General features: G+C 33.9%; 1 protein-coding gene across 5 annotated transcripts; it reads right to left on the bottom strand.

Moving 5' to 3' along the window:
• Positions 1-7201: 7201 nt before the first annotated feature.
• On the bottom strand, positions 7202-15073 carry LOC121748941 (solute carrier family 40 member 3, chloroplastic-like). Of its 5 annotated transcripts, none has more exons than XM_042143539.1 (15): positions 14709-15073; positions 14315-14513; positions 14144-14204; positions 13538-13662; positions 12806-12895; positions 12551-12727; positions 12392-12466; positions 12191-12292; positions 11992-12109; positions 11765-11911; positions 10115-10221; positions 9915-10028; positions 9026-9325; positions 7637-8101; positions 7202-7432 (listed from the first exon to the last, which is right to left on the bottom strand). In XM_042143539.1, coding segments are annotated over exons 1-10 (1089 nt in total). In that variant the 5' UTR covers positions 14849-15073; the 3' UTR covers positions 7202-7432; positions 7637-8101; positions 9026-9325; positions 9915-10028; positions 10115-10221; positions 11765-11909. The 5 variants fall into 5 exon arrangements, with proteins under 5 accessions (XP_041999473.1, XP_041999480.1, XP_041999465.1 ...); XM_042143546.1 differs by having other exon boundaries at positions 7202-7382; XM_042143531.1 differs by having other exon boundaries at positions 7202-8101.
• Positions 15074-16069: the final 996 nt, after the last annotated feature.

The raw sequence follows: 16069 nt of genomic DNA, 5'->3' as shown, positions 1-16069 counted from the left end.
GAATTTTGACGGAAATAAAGGGCTATTTTTATTAGTTTGTATTTTAATTTAGTTTTCTAATCTTTTAAATTTTAAGGTTAATTACAGATAAAGATACTGTAACTACAGGGACAAAATGAGTCTTTTTCTTAATTTGGCTAACCGATTCACCGCTAAATATACTGAGGGAGTATTTCATATTTTAAGTGACATATTTTAATTAACCTTTCTCACTAGTTAGTAATAGGGAATCAATTTGACAAAATGAATATACTATGATTATCTATATTACTCTATCCGTATTATAATAAGAGTCTTATTTTACTTTTATCATAAATAGTAAGTAAGTCTTATATTCCATCAACTTATTTCACTCACATTTTGTTATAAAATGAATATATATATATAAATGAGATTCATATTCTACTAACCTATTCAATTCACTTTTATAGGAAATCTACTCCCTGTGGATTAGCTAGGAAAATGACGTAATATGTTCAGTTTAGTATATCTACTCCATGTAATAAGTCTATATCATCAACACATGCACCGGTTTATTTGAGTAATTTTCTTTTTTGTAATAATTAATATTTACGTAACTCCTTACTTTATTATCTTATTTTTAATATTGTATTCTCTATTTTTTTCCTATTTTATTATTTATGATATTTATAATTTAATTTATCAAACATCATTATCTAAATTAATATTTTACTCCCTCCGTATTAAAAAAATAGAAACATTTGAAACGACACGGGTTTTAATGCACAATTGGTAAAGTAAGTTAGAAAAATTGGTAAAGTAAAAGAGATGAAAAGAAAAATGAATAAAGTAAGGAAGAGGAAGAGAAAAAGTAATGAAAGTAGAGTTAGTGGATTATGGGGTCCATGTCCTAAAATAGAAAGATTTTAAAATTTCTATTTTTAAGGAACGACCCAAAATGAAAATAGTTGCTATTTTTAAAAAACGGAGGGAGTAAAATAGAAATTTCACGTTTAGATTGTGACTTAATAAGTACTCACTCCGTCCGCCATTAGGAGTCTCATTTCTTGGCAGCATGAGTTTTAAGAAATGTTAATAAAAATGAGTGGAAAAAAGTTAGTGGAATAGGAAAGTCTCACTTGTATATATTAGTTTTAAATGAAATATGAGTAGAATGAGTTAGTGGAAGGTGCGACCCTATTATCATTTATTGTAAAAGTGAACCGGAATTCCTATTTGCGGACGGATTAAAAAGGAAAAACAAGACTCCTATTCGCAGATTCCTCCACCCGTATGTAGCTGAGTCATATTCTTTCTTGGGTTGTTCTATTGTAGCTTAGCTATTTTTTTTTCAAAAAATAACAATATTTCTTCTCTCTTACTTTATTTTATTTTCATCTCCATACTTTTTCTTTCCAATTTTAATCTATTTATTTAATTCACTTAGCATAATTTAACCTAGAAATGGTCGAAAATAGATTTGGGGTATTTTATAAACAGTCATTTGTTTGGCGCAAACACGACACATGACAAGTTGAAAAGCATTGTAAAATAGTGTTTAATATTAGAATGATATAAAGTATGCCAAAGTATGACAGAAAAGACAGAGAGCGCGATAAACACGGGCGACCTTTTTCTGTCTGAATTTTCGATAAATTATGTATTTTGTGAGAGAGAGAGAGAGTGGTGACGGTAGGAGTGTTTAGTGGAATGCTTCATATGACTGACATGACTGCGTGTGTGAAAGTGCGATAGTATCAACCTAATTTTAATTAATCAATTTTCAAACTGCGGACTTGGAGCCAATCAATCTATTTTAAAATTCTAACTTAAATGGAATAATACATTATTAATTTTCAATTTTTTAGAAAATAAACAAATTTCTTTTAGTGAAATTGTGCTATCTGCGTCCCATGCTGTTCGCACTTTCTATTTCGACTTGTTCCAAACTATTTGTAGTAGTAGTATTATTTTTATTTTAAGTAAAAATTAGAATATTAACCAAGATATTAGAGTTGATTAAGTGTTTATTTATTAGTGTTATCTTATTACATCTAAATACTTCCTCCATCTCCTAAAACAAAGTAGAAACTTGTTTTTTTTTGTCTATCCTTTAAAAATAGAAACTTTCAATATTAGGACTTTTTTTTTTCTCTAATGAGGTGAGATATTTTCAATCTCTCTCTTACTTCACTAATTTTGCATTACTCATGCCATTTCAAAAGTTCACATTTTTAGAAGACGGATGAAGTACTAATTTACTTACACTAATTATTAAATCCTAAATTCACAACTTAGTAAAATGAAAAAATGCGAATAGCATGGAACAGAGGGAGTATGCCATTTTAAGCATCACAAAAAACATATTTTGTTTACATTGATGGAACAGTTGACATAAAAAAAATGAAATTTAATGATTTACTATTTTAGTTTATTCAAATCTTATAAGATTGACTGAAATTTTATTAAACTTCGTGGTTTAAATGACTATTAACTCATTAATAGTACTCTCTCTGTTCGCGAATATGTGTTTCATTTCTTTCTGGCATGAGTTTTAAAAAATGTCACTCCTAAGAAAAATGAGGAAAAAAGTTAGTGGTATATGAGTTCTAGTTGTATTTATTAGTTTTAAATAAGATGTGAGTGGAATGAGTTAGTTGAATGCGATACTTATTACCATTTATACTATAAATGAATCGAGACTCTTATTCACAGATGGACTAAAATGGAAAAACAGAACTCTTATTGGGATTGGGATATCCTGCTTTGCAGATCCACACCTTGTATTGATTTTATATACTTGTATTATTATTATTTTTTATTTTAGCAATTGATGGTTTTGATCTGCACAGCATTCCCTGCTGTAGCATTTTGCACGGCAGGGGATCCTCCTCCCTCTTATTGCCGGACAGAGAGTAATAGTGTAAGGTGGACAAATAAACACTGCAACGAAACATGATTGGACCCCGGCCGTCCTCATGCCAAACAAGTCATGGTTGTGGTAAACTTTGCCATATGAACTAGTCCAATCATTTTAATTCATCTAGTTAGTTGAAAATGGTTGTTTAAAATTAATGTGGATACAAGAGTGCATTTTGAATGGATATCTCAAATTAATTAAGATTACTTTGTCGTAATTGTATTAAATAAAACCTAACACTAATCGTTTTCCAACTAATTAGGTTTTTTTTGCATAATTAACGTACGTCTGAGAATTAAAGAAATATCAAATCAGTTATGGAGTTGATAATTCAGTTCCATAATGATGATATTAGATTATATATATCACACGATGTGATTAGGATGCATTGCATATGCATTCCTCTCCACTAATTACTCACTACTCCTAATCTAGCTAAAATATGTCATGACAAAACACCTTCATTTGTTGGCAAAAACTTTGGTGTCGCTGTCAATCAGTACTTAGATTTGATACTATTATAGTATTATATTTCTAAAATGGATCAGTTATTACATAAACAAAGTTCGGCCGCAATACGCTCGACATTCATTAGAGGGATGTTTCATCTAGGCGGTGGGATATATATTGAGTGGATGAATTTGTAACAAATATTCTAGAATAGGATAGATCCAACAAATATCTATGATGTTTGCAAATTTGTGTTTTTGTATTTTCGTAATTCAATTTTTATTCTATCTTGGTTGTCATTTTCCCAGTAACGTAGATTGATTTTTTTTTTTAAAAATTTCGGGACAAAATTAAATTGTTTGCTCAAACAGCTTAAATTGTCATTTTCAATTTCGATTTCAATTTCGACGTGACAACTATTCGATGTCTCATATCATATGTTACCTAGATATAATGCGGCGACTTGATTTCTTTATTTAATAATACTCATTTTATTATTAATGAGTTGATGACTGTATGGTGGTGGTCTCGCCCTGGAGGAGCTGTTCAGGCGCCGAAGACTCTGTGGTGGTGGTGGTCTCCTGAGCCACTCTTGAAGCTCCCACACCGATCGAGTTGCTACTGTTCATCCCCGTTGAGTACTCCTCGTACTTAGGGACGGATCCAGCAAGGGATGTATTATTACTTATTTCATATATACAAATTTGTATGTACGTGAAAATTATCATATGCATGTTTAATATCATTGCAGCAAGAAAAGGCGATTCCGTCGCCTTGGCGGCCCCCACACTCCGGCCCGACATCATGTGAGGTGGTTCAATCAGGGTACGCAGTAACCCGTTAAAGGGAAGACCTTAACCCACTGGCTGACAGAAGCCCCTTTGAGCACAGAAGCCCCTTTAATTTCATACAACTACTAGTAGTATAGGATTACAAAAAAACAGTTGAGCACAGAAGTCTCTTTCCAATTGTGGACGTGATGGTACAGCTCCATGGGATGGATATATTTATATTTATTATTGTTTAGACAGTACAAAGTACGATAAGAAACATTTAATTTCATAATTTATGTAGTAAAATCAATCTATGTTGTTCCAATTTGTGTCGACCAAAAACTCTTTACAAATATGTCATGACTTTATTTAGTAAGTAAATTACAAATAGTATGTTTATTTGCATCCGCATGCGACCGAAATCGCTACATTTCGTTTTTTATGCATTGTTTGAAACCGTTAATGATTTGCGATTTCTAAAAAATATAAATATAAACTAAACTATAAAAAAAGTAACCAAATGTTGTACTACTTGATTTATGACATGAGAGTACAATCAATTGATAAAGATAATTCACATCCAAGACTCCAACTAGTACGTCAGATTTCCAGTCATTTTATAATGCATGTGATTGTGAAACTCAGAATAAATATAACTGTTACTGCTACGAATAATACGAGTATTTCTTATATCATTATTTTTAATTTATATACTCCATAAAAGCTATATTAGACATCCAATTTTATAAGGCCACTCTCATTCTATAAGGACAGTAGTTTAACGCAAAGAATTATTTTTGTCAAGATAATAAGAAGAGGTCTTGCTCTTACTAGTGAGAAAAGAATATAAAAAACAATAAAATTGTTGATATTAAATTTATTGCTTTAAAAATCAGTCCCGGTTTCCTCCAACTCAAACGCCATTAGACAAAACAAGTAATAAGATGTCAATATTTTAGGGGGTGTTCGGTTGACAAGATTAAATCTCATGATTAAATATGTATCATGTTTGGTTCATAAGATTGAACCCTTCAACTTAATCCTAGATGGATAGTCTCATGATAATTAGTCATAGCTAGGGATGTCAATCGGGCCAACCCGTTCGGGTTCGGGCCAACCCGTTCGGGTTGTCGGGCCATTCGGGTACGGGCTATTCGGGTTATGATTTTTTCGGGTTATAAAAGTTCGACCCTAACCCTAACCCTTCGGGTTTCGGGCTAACCCACCGGGTTATTCGGGTCAATACGTATTTTTAATTCTTTTAATATTTTCAAAAAAATAATACGTATTTTAAATTTTCTTTAATTATATACATATTTTTAATTAATCATTCAACAATGAAATATGTATTTTTTATTTTCTTTAATATTTTTAAAAAATATTAAGTTATTTAAATTTAAATAAGTTATTCATTACATAATTATTTACAAAATATCTATCAATAGTATGTTTATGTTTATGTTTATGTTTATGTATTTAAAATATAAATCAACACTTTGTTTCAAAATTCAAACATAAATCAATTCGTAGAAAATTAAATAAAATTTTCATAACGTGAGAGGTGCATCGTAGATGTAACAAAAATATTTTGAATTGTTAAAAAGTGAATTATCAGGATGCTAGCTAATTGGAGTAACTCTAAATTTTCTTGAATTATGATTGGTCAAATTTAATTTATTCCAGCTGTAAATAAGTCAAATAATAATTTATCTTTGTTTTAATAATCATCAAAGTACGCATAAGTAAATGACGAAGCGGAGTCAAAACACTTTGCACTATTATATTGGAAATATACTAAAAGAAAGCTTTTATATACGAGTATTTATGAATCCATGAACCACATAGTGATTTTTTTCGTGATCTTTTATAATCGGTTGACGTATTTGGATTTTGCATGGTTTTAAAGGGTTGTCTTGGATGATTTTGATTATATTTCTATATTTTGGTATGTTTACATGTTTGTTGAGAAATGATAGAAAATGGATTAGAAAATGTACACAAAATATGTGGATGTGCAGCAGCCTTGTTTGAGTCAATGTTTCTCGCAATTTTGAAGTCTGATAAACCTCTAATACATATCATTCTCTTCGTCTTCGAAAGAGCTTCGCGTGGATATATTGCACACCTCAATCGGAGCTTTGTAGAGAAAGTTATGACCGTTACAAAAACTGCTCACGGTGCAGAAGCCTTCAACCCGACGGGCCGACCCGTAACCCGATCGGGTCAGCCAGCATAACCCGACAACCCGAACGGGTCAGCCCGAATGGCCCGATTTTAAATTCGGGCTGTGAAATTACAACCCTAACCCTGTATTTTTATCGGGTTATTCGGGCCGGCCCGCGGGTTCGGGTTTCATTGACATCCCTAGTCATAGCCTCTCCCCTCCAACTAAAATAATCTTACAACTTAATCCTAGATGGATAGTCTCATGATATTAGTCATGGCAACCGAACATCACCTTAGAAATGCAAAAATAATACTCCCCACAATAATTGTCACTCTTTTCCATTTCAGTCCGTCCCACAATAATTGTCGCTTTATTTTTACCATAAATGATAAGTAGGTCCTACATTCCACTAACTCAATTCACTCACATTTTATTATAAAACTAATATAAAAAAGTGGGTCTCACATTATACTAACTTTTCCAACTAACTTTTCTTTATTTTTCCAACTAACTTTTCTTTACATTTCTTAAAACTCGTGCCCACAATAAGAGTGACAATTATTGTGGGACGGAGGGAGTATGATAGTCCAAAATCACACATGTAAATAAAGTTATAGACACTGTTACTTCGTCCTGGAGCATTCAACTGAACCACAAAAAATCATAAATTCTACTTTTAATACTAATAATGAAAACTAGAAAGCTTCTCCAACCTAACGCATTTCATCTCCATAACTATGCAACACACTATAACCAATTATACACGTTGAACATTATAGGAGCTGTGTCCTAACTAACAGCACTCACAAATTTCATATTTTCATCTTTCCAAATGTACGGTGCTGATCAAATTATTTTTGATTGACCCTAATAAAGATTCTAACAGAATTGCATAAAATGACCCCATCCACAAAACGTACGCGTAGAAACTTTAATGAAACTAGCACCTTTCATATCCCCACAGATAATGATCATCAAAGCAGATGTTACAGCACATGCATATACAACAAGGGAGAGAAAAGAAAAGATCATTACTGTTATTGTTTGACAGCAAATTGGTGGTCCACAGTGAACAAAGCCTGAATCTCTCCGATTGTTCCTCCCGCAAGCCCTGTTCAGCCACTCGATTATGTTTTACTTCATCGGCTATCTTTAGCAAAGCTGCAGTACCATTTCAAGAAGCAATAATCAAATGCATCTATGTTCAGTACTCGGATTCAATACATTTCCATCATTTTGTATCCATCTTCTTGCTCACTCGCATTTATCAACAGTGAATTATTCGGTAAAGTGTACCAAACAGATGAAAAGACAAGAGCAATAAAAGGGACCAGCCACAAGGCAAGCCGACTATTAAAAACGTACCAAAATAAATGAATGTCATATATTGGTAGACTGTATTTTCATGATTGCTGATATTTGCATGCCATCTTTTTCCTTCAGTTGCAGGCCATTGCTAAACTTCTAAATTAATGCACCATAGCTCTTCTCTTCTCAGGATGGTCGCTCGTATAATGGTGTCCACATACAGAAGAATAGATGCTTAGCGAAAGGAAATTACATCTCTTGAACAATTGATTAGAAAGTATGTGTATGTATTTATAGCCTGCCCATAGAAAGAGACTATTCTGACTGATATCATATGTGTACATGATCATTGCCATCTAATGAGCTATCATGTACGTACACCATGGGAAATGCCTTCTTCTTACTGCCACGGCTAGTATCTGAGTGACAGGATGTTATACTTAAGGCTTCTAGCCAGTTAGAGATAATGGCACCTCATACTTGAATTCAGTTTCATTTCAGTTGCTGAAATTAGCCCTGCAGCTGAGGTACACAAAATGAAAAAATGTAGTATCATTTTACAATCTAGAGGCAATCTGCAGACCAATTTACACAGCAAATACATTAGTAACCCAGTTCTAGACTAAGAAATGTCAATTTTTCAGCCACAATGCTAAATTATTTGATTGGGGTTTCAAGCATCAAGTAAATTGGGCAATTTGAGATTGCCTAATCATTATTTACTTGCTTTGTTCTTCCAATTCCTCCTAGATCAACTGCCACTGTCCAAAATGATAAGGGATGCTCGGTTAGAAATTTGGGATGATTTTACAGGTATCCTGAATCCAGAAACAGATATATTACAATCTTTATCTTTCCATGAAATATCCAGCCCACAACATGAAATATCCAGCTTCAAAAACATGCCAACTGGATCCGGCATGGCACTAGGTTCAGCAAGTCTATGCATGCAGGATGAATAGTCTCAAGGGAAATCCTTGGATTAGGTTAACAATTAGGAGATTTGATTAACATGATTTTTATATTTCTAATTAGTAGCAGATTTTGAGGGACTAACTAACATCAGCACCAGGGAATTAACTCCTAGCTCTTGCTCAACTCTTTGTAATCAACTAAGCAATCTTCTCTTACTCTAACTTTATTTTCTTAACCAATAACTCATTCCAGTTTCTGTTTTCTAGAATTTGAACAAACTATACTACTGTGAGATTTTCTACTCAAGAAGATACAATTTTCCATTGTTTTTTACTTTGAAAACTACCATACCATTCTAATACTCATTACCTCTCAGGGGCATGTGAACCAGATTTTATGCATATTTGTTCCTCATATTCCTTTGTTAGACAATCATCATTTGAAGTTGACATTCAGCAGGATAGTACTTCTTGGGAAGTTATCAGCATACAAACAAAATAAAACACTAGGAACATAGAGTTATCCACTTACTTTATGAAGACTGCAGCAGCTCAAAAGAAAAAGATCTCGTTGAATGTCAGTTGGTTTCTTCAACCATCTAGAGTATAAAAAAGCTGCTCCAACTACTGACAGAAGCGACAGCATCACCAGAAATCCAAATTGTGAAACATCATTTGCAATTATGGCAACCCCTAGCATTATCGACTCTGCCAAACTAGCAAATGAAATCTCAGTTGTTCCAATAAGATTAGCTTTAGAGGCAGGGATCCCAGTTTGTAAAATCTGTGCCCCTATAACATCATATGACATGTGTCCCAGTCTAGACAAGACCTGCCAATACAAATTGTTCTAGCATATGAGTACTTTAACAGCGAGGTCCAAATGAAGCTCTGATATAGTTTCAAGTTGCAAAAGAACTTTATTATATGTATACACAAGATATTGATAAAATCTCAAGCTTTTTCTTGTCATAAAGAATAAATAAATAAATTTGAACATGTAACAGAGACAGGTCAAATATATTTGAAAGATTAGAGAATGTCAAGGCGCATCACACATCCTACAAGATTAAGACAAGCAAAGCACGACAAATATATACCCATGTTTTATTTTACAAGTATCTATAAGGAGTACATATTTTACAAGTATCTAAGAACAACACAATCCTGTTCAAATATGCACCCCCATATTGCATATGGGTCGCCTACACACATGATAATTAATATGTCAAACATTAAATCTATTGTGTTTATATAAATATCTTGAAACAAAATCTATTAAGAAGACCGTGTGTTCTTTTTTGGTAATGCAGCATTTTAGTTGTCTGGCACTCTGTGATTAGGTGAATGCAACTTCAAATGCATCCATTTCACGTGCTTATTATTTTCAAGTTTTAGATGAAAACAGAGAAGAAACTTACAACTAAAAACAAAAACAACATGAGTGGAATCTAGTGAGAAAAAGAACCACTCCAATATACACCAACTGCTATGGTAAGAAGTGAAGCCTGAAAGATAAGACCAGCTGCTCCAGCCTGGTGTAAAAGATTAACATAAGGACCAAAGATTAGCAACTACAAAAGAAGATCTTTCAACAAAATAAATACTTTAAGAACAACACCTTCAGAATGCCTAGTTGGTTGACCATTTTTGCGGACACAAAAGTTGCCGTGACACCCATGAAAGCGCATAATCCACTGAAGGCTCCAATAATTGAAGGATTTAGACCTGTAGCAATAACAACCACATGAATACAAAGAAAGAGAACCAATATGAAGGGGAAAATATTATCCTCAAACATTAAATTTCACATCCTTCAGAGAGACAAGGATCAGTACAAAGAATAGGAGAGATCAGAGGACATGCATGTAAGTTGGGTGATTTAAAAATGCATGAGCCTGGAAACAATGTTGAGAACATCAGTACAGCTTTCTATGACATAACATGCATCCATTTCTCTGACAGAAAATGCATTGTTAATCGAATAGAAATAGAATACAAAATCGTTAGTCATTGTTCTATAACCAAGATGAGAACATAAAAGCAAAACTATATACTTATATCAACGTCAAAAGCCTCTAAATGCCCAACCCTATCAACATTTCATGTTTCATGTTTCATCATAAACTTCAAGCGCTCAGGCTCAACAAAGAAAAAAGGCAATCATTGTCTACCAAAGAATAACATTGGATCTTTTAGGTCCCTACTTAACCTCAATTCTCCAATTTTGTAACAGATGAGCTAATCACCCATCCAAACATAAAAGTTACATCCTTACATGTAGTTAGTGTTCCATGGAGAATCGTGAAACAAAGGCATATAGATTGTAGGTTCCTCCACATTTAGTGGAATAGTATAGGTAATTAGGTATAGGACATCAGGTTCATTTCTTTTACTTTTTTTTCACAAAAATAGGTATATACCTCCAATAAAACCAAATAGAAATACTCCCTCCATCCCAAGATATTAGACTCATTTCTTTTGGCACAAGAATTTAGGAGGTGTTGTTTAGTGGTGTAAGTGGAGTTGGTAATAAAGTAGATTTTTATCCATAAATAGAAATGGCTCAAGTATGTTGGGACACCCCAAAGTGGTATACGAGTCTAATATCTTGGGACGGAGGGAGTAGTATTTTATGTTCGCTAAGAGTCTCTTGTATCTGCTAGTGGAAGCAGTGGATCACCAACTCCAAATACAAACAAATGGTCTCCTCAAAGAAACTAAGCTAATCTACTTTTCCTAAAATTAGTATCTCCCCTCATGAACTTCAAATTGTAAACCAATGTACCAACAGAATAACTTGCAAGTTCTTTCCTACTTAAGTTATTCATTTTCCTGAGATAAACAAGTTTAGCACTTTAATTCCCATTTCTTTCATACTGGCATTATACCTTCCCATGCTTCTCCAGCAGGTTGTGTTTTGCCTTTTTACAAAAGGAATTTAGAAGTGTGACAAGTGTCTAGCCTTTTTGCAAACTAAATGCTCACATCAACAGCAAGCCAGATAACCAAACAAGCAGCAGACTAGACACATTAGTTGGTGGAAGAAAAGAAATCAATCAATGGATTAAATGAGATTCAAAATGGGGCATATGAAAGTTGATAAAAGCAGATTTTTTCAGTCAAATAACTATCCAAGGAATAAAAATTAAAGAAAAAAAAAATAATTATACTATACTGACATGGCCATGCATTAATCAGTTTCTTCTAAATCAAGGCCAGCAGATGCTACTCATCGAGCTGTTTGCAAAATTCAAAGAGTGGACAATACCATGATGTGTTAAGAAAGCAGTCATTAGACTGCCAGGAGCAAGAGCAACGTTGAAGAAGAGTAAAACATAGGCCAGGCTTGCCGGCAGAACAGGCTGCTGAATGTATTCAAACCATCCATGCTTTATAGCATGTATACCTGATGTCTCTGTGCAGAAGAGGACAGCTAAATCAGAGAACACAACAGAACAAAACTGAGAAATTAAGATTGAAAATCACTGAGATTACATATATTTTCAGTCTCATGGGAATATCCTGTAGGTGAACATCCAGAACCAGTTTGTGGACATTTGGCATGGGCCAGAACACCAGCAGAAAGCTTGTTCGTTAGCCATGTGAGCAAAATCTGCCACAGAGCAAGGCCAGCTGAAATTGATAAACGTTTAGACATAATGGACACTTTTGAAATAGAAAGGCCGCATATTACCAAAATGGGCAGTGAACACATCATCAAGCTAGCTGTTAGTTTTAAGCACATCACAGGTTCATACTTAGATAACAATATGCCAAATAATGATGCCCCTGCAATCTATGATTACAAGAATATGAAAGCTATAAGCACCAGAGCTAATAAACTATAAATTCACTAAAGAGTTACAGAAACAGACTTGAAGACATTGATGATCACCTCACAGAGTAGATCAATTCTACTAAGCATTGCATTTGCTTGAGAGAGAGCAACCGGTCTATTTGTTCCTGCTAACTGAAATATCATATGAACAGTATAAATAAGAGAAAATACTTAAAGGAGGTTCCAATTTACTAGTAAAGAAGAAAAAGGAAATACCAAAACAACCCAATCACGCTCCATAGCAACCCCTAGAGCTAGTCCGGACAGCCTCTCTATGGCTAGAGCTAATACAAGCATAACAAACCAAGGTTGGAGAAGTACAGGAGACACAGAATTGGGGTGTATACTATTTGCATTAATTATCATTCCAACGGATAACAATTGAGAAGCAACCTGGAGTGAATAAGTATGAGAATATAACTTTTGGCTAAATGTTGAAATTGAACATTCTTGTAGTCCCAGTAAAATTACCTGGATAACAGTCAAACAATTATATGCAGGCACTCTTGGAAAGTAGTCCATCAGCTTCCCTACCAAAGGCCCTCCAACTATTACAGCAAGCTGTTAAGGTACAGAAGGTTCAATAGTTTTCCTTTCTTTTTCTTTTTCTTTTCTTTCATTTTTGTAATACAACGAAACATGGAATTTTACTACGAAAAGGGTGAGTTAAAATTATAAAGGGAGGGGACCAGAATGATAACCCCGCACAGTGCTTTACCCATTTTTCATGTGAACCTGAAAAAATTAGATGGTAACAAAACAGTAGATGATGTGGAGGAATCTACTTTGCACCCAGTGCATTCAACACTCTTATGTCATAATCTAAGTGTGAGAGAGCTGCACAAATGATAAGTTTTAGGTCTACTGGCTAATTACATAACACCATTGGGAAAAGCGAATGTATGACAAGCGTCTTTGTAACACATTAAATGTGAAAAGACCTGAACTTTTCTAGGCAGGGCATAAGCGATACCTTTAAATGAAGGGAAATGCAGTAAGGGAATTCATAGGAAAGATAGATGTTGCAAAGGAGTTGCAAGAGAATTTCTAGATAGATCCAAGACCCAGGTTCTAACATCATCATGATTCTCTATGAGTAGAACTCATTTCAATTGTCTTATCATAGAACATCAATTCTTGCAGTACAATAGGTAATTCCATGGATCCTAAATTTGATGGCCTAGTGATTGTAGGAACGGATACCTTCGCAAAAAAGCCCATGACAGCCACTGGAAGAAGACTTGGATGAATCAATGCAATAGAAGCAGGCCAAGCAAAATTCCACAGCTGTTCAACCAAATTCCCGACCAAGCAGCTAGCGTATAAAGCTAGTTACACATTCAATTTCATTAGAAGATTCAATCATACAAATAAATAACATAATATGCTGGATATAAAATTTGCTTTCATCAACAGGAACATGGTGAGAAATTAGTTCCAGACTTTCAAGAATTGTAGCAATATATGACATGGAATCATGGATCAATGAGAAATATCTCTGTTCATCAAATAGTTTCACCTTTCTTAAAATGCCTTTGGTAAACAGTGATTTCATGCACAGCAATATTTCAATGATAAGGCAGCACTTAAAAACCTAGTCACTTGGGAAGTTTCCAGTCCCTCTATAGTTGTAACAGTTTAATCAAATATCTTATAGAGCAGAGAATAATGTAGTATTATATTTTTTTATCATAAAAGCTTTCCATAGGAAAATATGTGTACTTGGAAATACTACATGTTAAACTTAATAAATACGTCACCATCACATCAAGCATGCGTTGCTCTAATTTCCCACAGGAGAAAACTAACCATAGAGTCCAGCTGGAGCAGGAGTTGAAGCAATGGTGTTCTGCTCCTCTTCGGACAAGACCTACATAAACCCCAAGGAGAAGCACAGCCAACGTAAGAGTGCAGAATTCACTGTTTCAAAAAACGGAGGAATCTCGCAAATAGGGATATGTGAGATGATACAAAACTTACAGGCAATGCTGTCAATACCGTATCCACAAAATTGCCACCAAGTAAATGAAGTCCTTCTGCGTCCAGGCAATCAGATTTCAGATGAACAACTGGAACTGAACAAGGAGATGTGGTACGATCCTCATGGACTTCAACATTAGCAACAGAATCACAGACATCAGTATCAGTGAATGAACACCTTAAACTAAAAGAGTCAAGCCTGCAAGAAAATAATAGATGAATAACAATAAACTAGTAGTACTACATCATACTGGAGTAATTTTTACACCTGAGTCTCACAACTTCAGGTAAAACAGGAAGTGAATTAAAAAAAATCTAACAACATAGCTTCAATTAACTACTTATAGCGGCAAAAAAAAGTACGTTTTTCCAATAGCAGCGAAGCGGATGGTACCTACTAGGGATGAGACAGGTATTCGGCCGTCGTGGAGGGCGTAACCTAATAAAAGGAGAAAACGGCGTAGCAATAGTTTGCAGACGGCGACGGAAAACCAAAGCGGCGGACTGAGCAGTGGTAACCACGCCGATAACCATAAAATTACCCTTGATGCCTACACCTAATTCCACTTCTTCTTCTTCTTCTTCTTCTTCTTCTTCATGCAGCTGATAGATTGAAACCCGTGAATTCGGCTCTCACTTTTGATTTTGTTTCGTGCTAAATTGTTGCGAGAAAATTGCAAGCTGTGGAAAATCCTCCTTTTTTCTGATAGAGTGGAAAATGTGCAGTATCGGATAAAATGCTACTTTCCCATGCTATGGAATAATTGAAAAAAATATCAAAGTAACGATATGATAGCCATTTTTTTTAAGTTATGAAATAGATAAGATTTTATCAAATTTTATGATTTTATTAATTATTTGTCCTTCTTAAAAAAGTGTAAAATTTAACTACGCAATAAATAAATAGGATAGTATCTCTACAGATGGATTCACTATTATGATTCATTTTTAAATGATTATTATTCTGTATGTTAGGAAAATATAATAATAAAAGGTAGTATAAAAATCTCATTAAATTTAATTCAAATTTTAATCATGTGGAATAATTGAAAAAGTCATAAAATTAAAGTTTTCATTTGCTATTTTCAAAAGTACTTATAAAATTGATTGAAATTATTAAAAGTTATGATTTAAATAATAATTTAAGAAAAATATGAATGGAAGGCTAAAGTTGAAAGGTGGAGTCTTACTATATTTAAATGAATGTGACGCATCATGCCAATGAATGAATAAACTCTTAATTTGTTTAAATCACTAAAATTACGAAATTAATTAAAGTTAAACAAAAGTTATAGTACTATTTTGAATTTAAATTATAAAATAGAAAGAATTGAAATTGAAGCTCCAATTTCACAAATGTCCAATTCAAATGTGAAGAATATGGCCCCTAGTTTGGAGCTCAATCCATAATTCCATATTAGTACTATAACACCCAATATCCCCTTCGCATTATTAGGCAGCCCAATCTTGAGCTTTTGGTCCACGTGTCAAGTGTGTGTTTTAATCTCGGTGACTTCTCTCAGAGCATCTCCAGTAACACTGGACGTCAAATAGCCCTCACATAGCCTTCACACTGCCACATCATCAGCACTACAATTCTCCTGCCACATCAGCTTGCCACATCAACTGGACATTAAATAGCCCTCACATAGCCTTCACACTACCTATCCACATCACTAATAACAATTATATAATTTAATTTACACTCGTATCAACATACGGAATTTAATTTACGAGACAAATACGGAAAATTCG

Source organism: Salvia splendens, chromosome 1, assembly GCF_004379255.2.
Source record: "Salvia splendens isolate huo1 chromosome 1, SspV2, whole genome shotgun sequence".
Taxonomy (NCBI): domain Eukaryota; kingdom Viridiplantae; phylum Streptophyta; class Magnoliopsida; order Lamiales; family Lamiaceae; genus Salvia; species Salvia splendens.
Note: the sequence above shows the minus strand (reverse complement) of the source record. Positions and strands in the feature narration are given on the sequence as shown.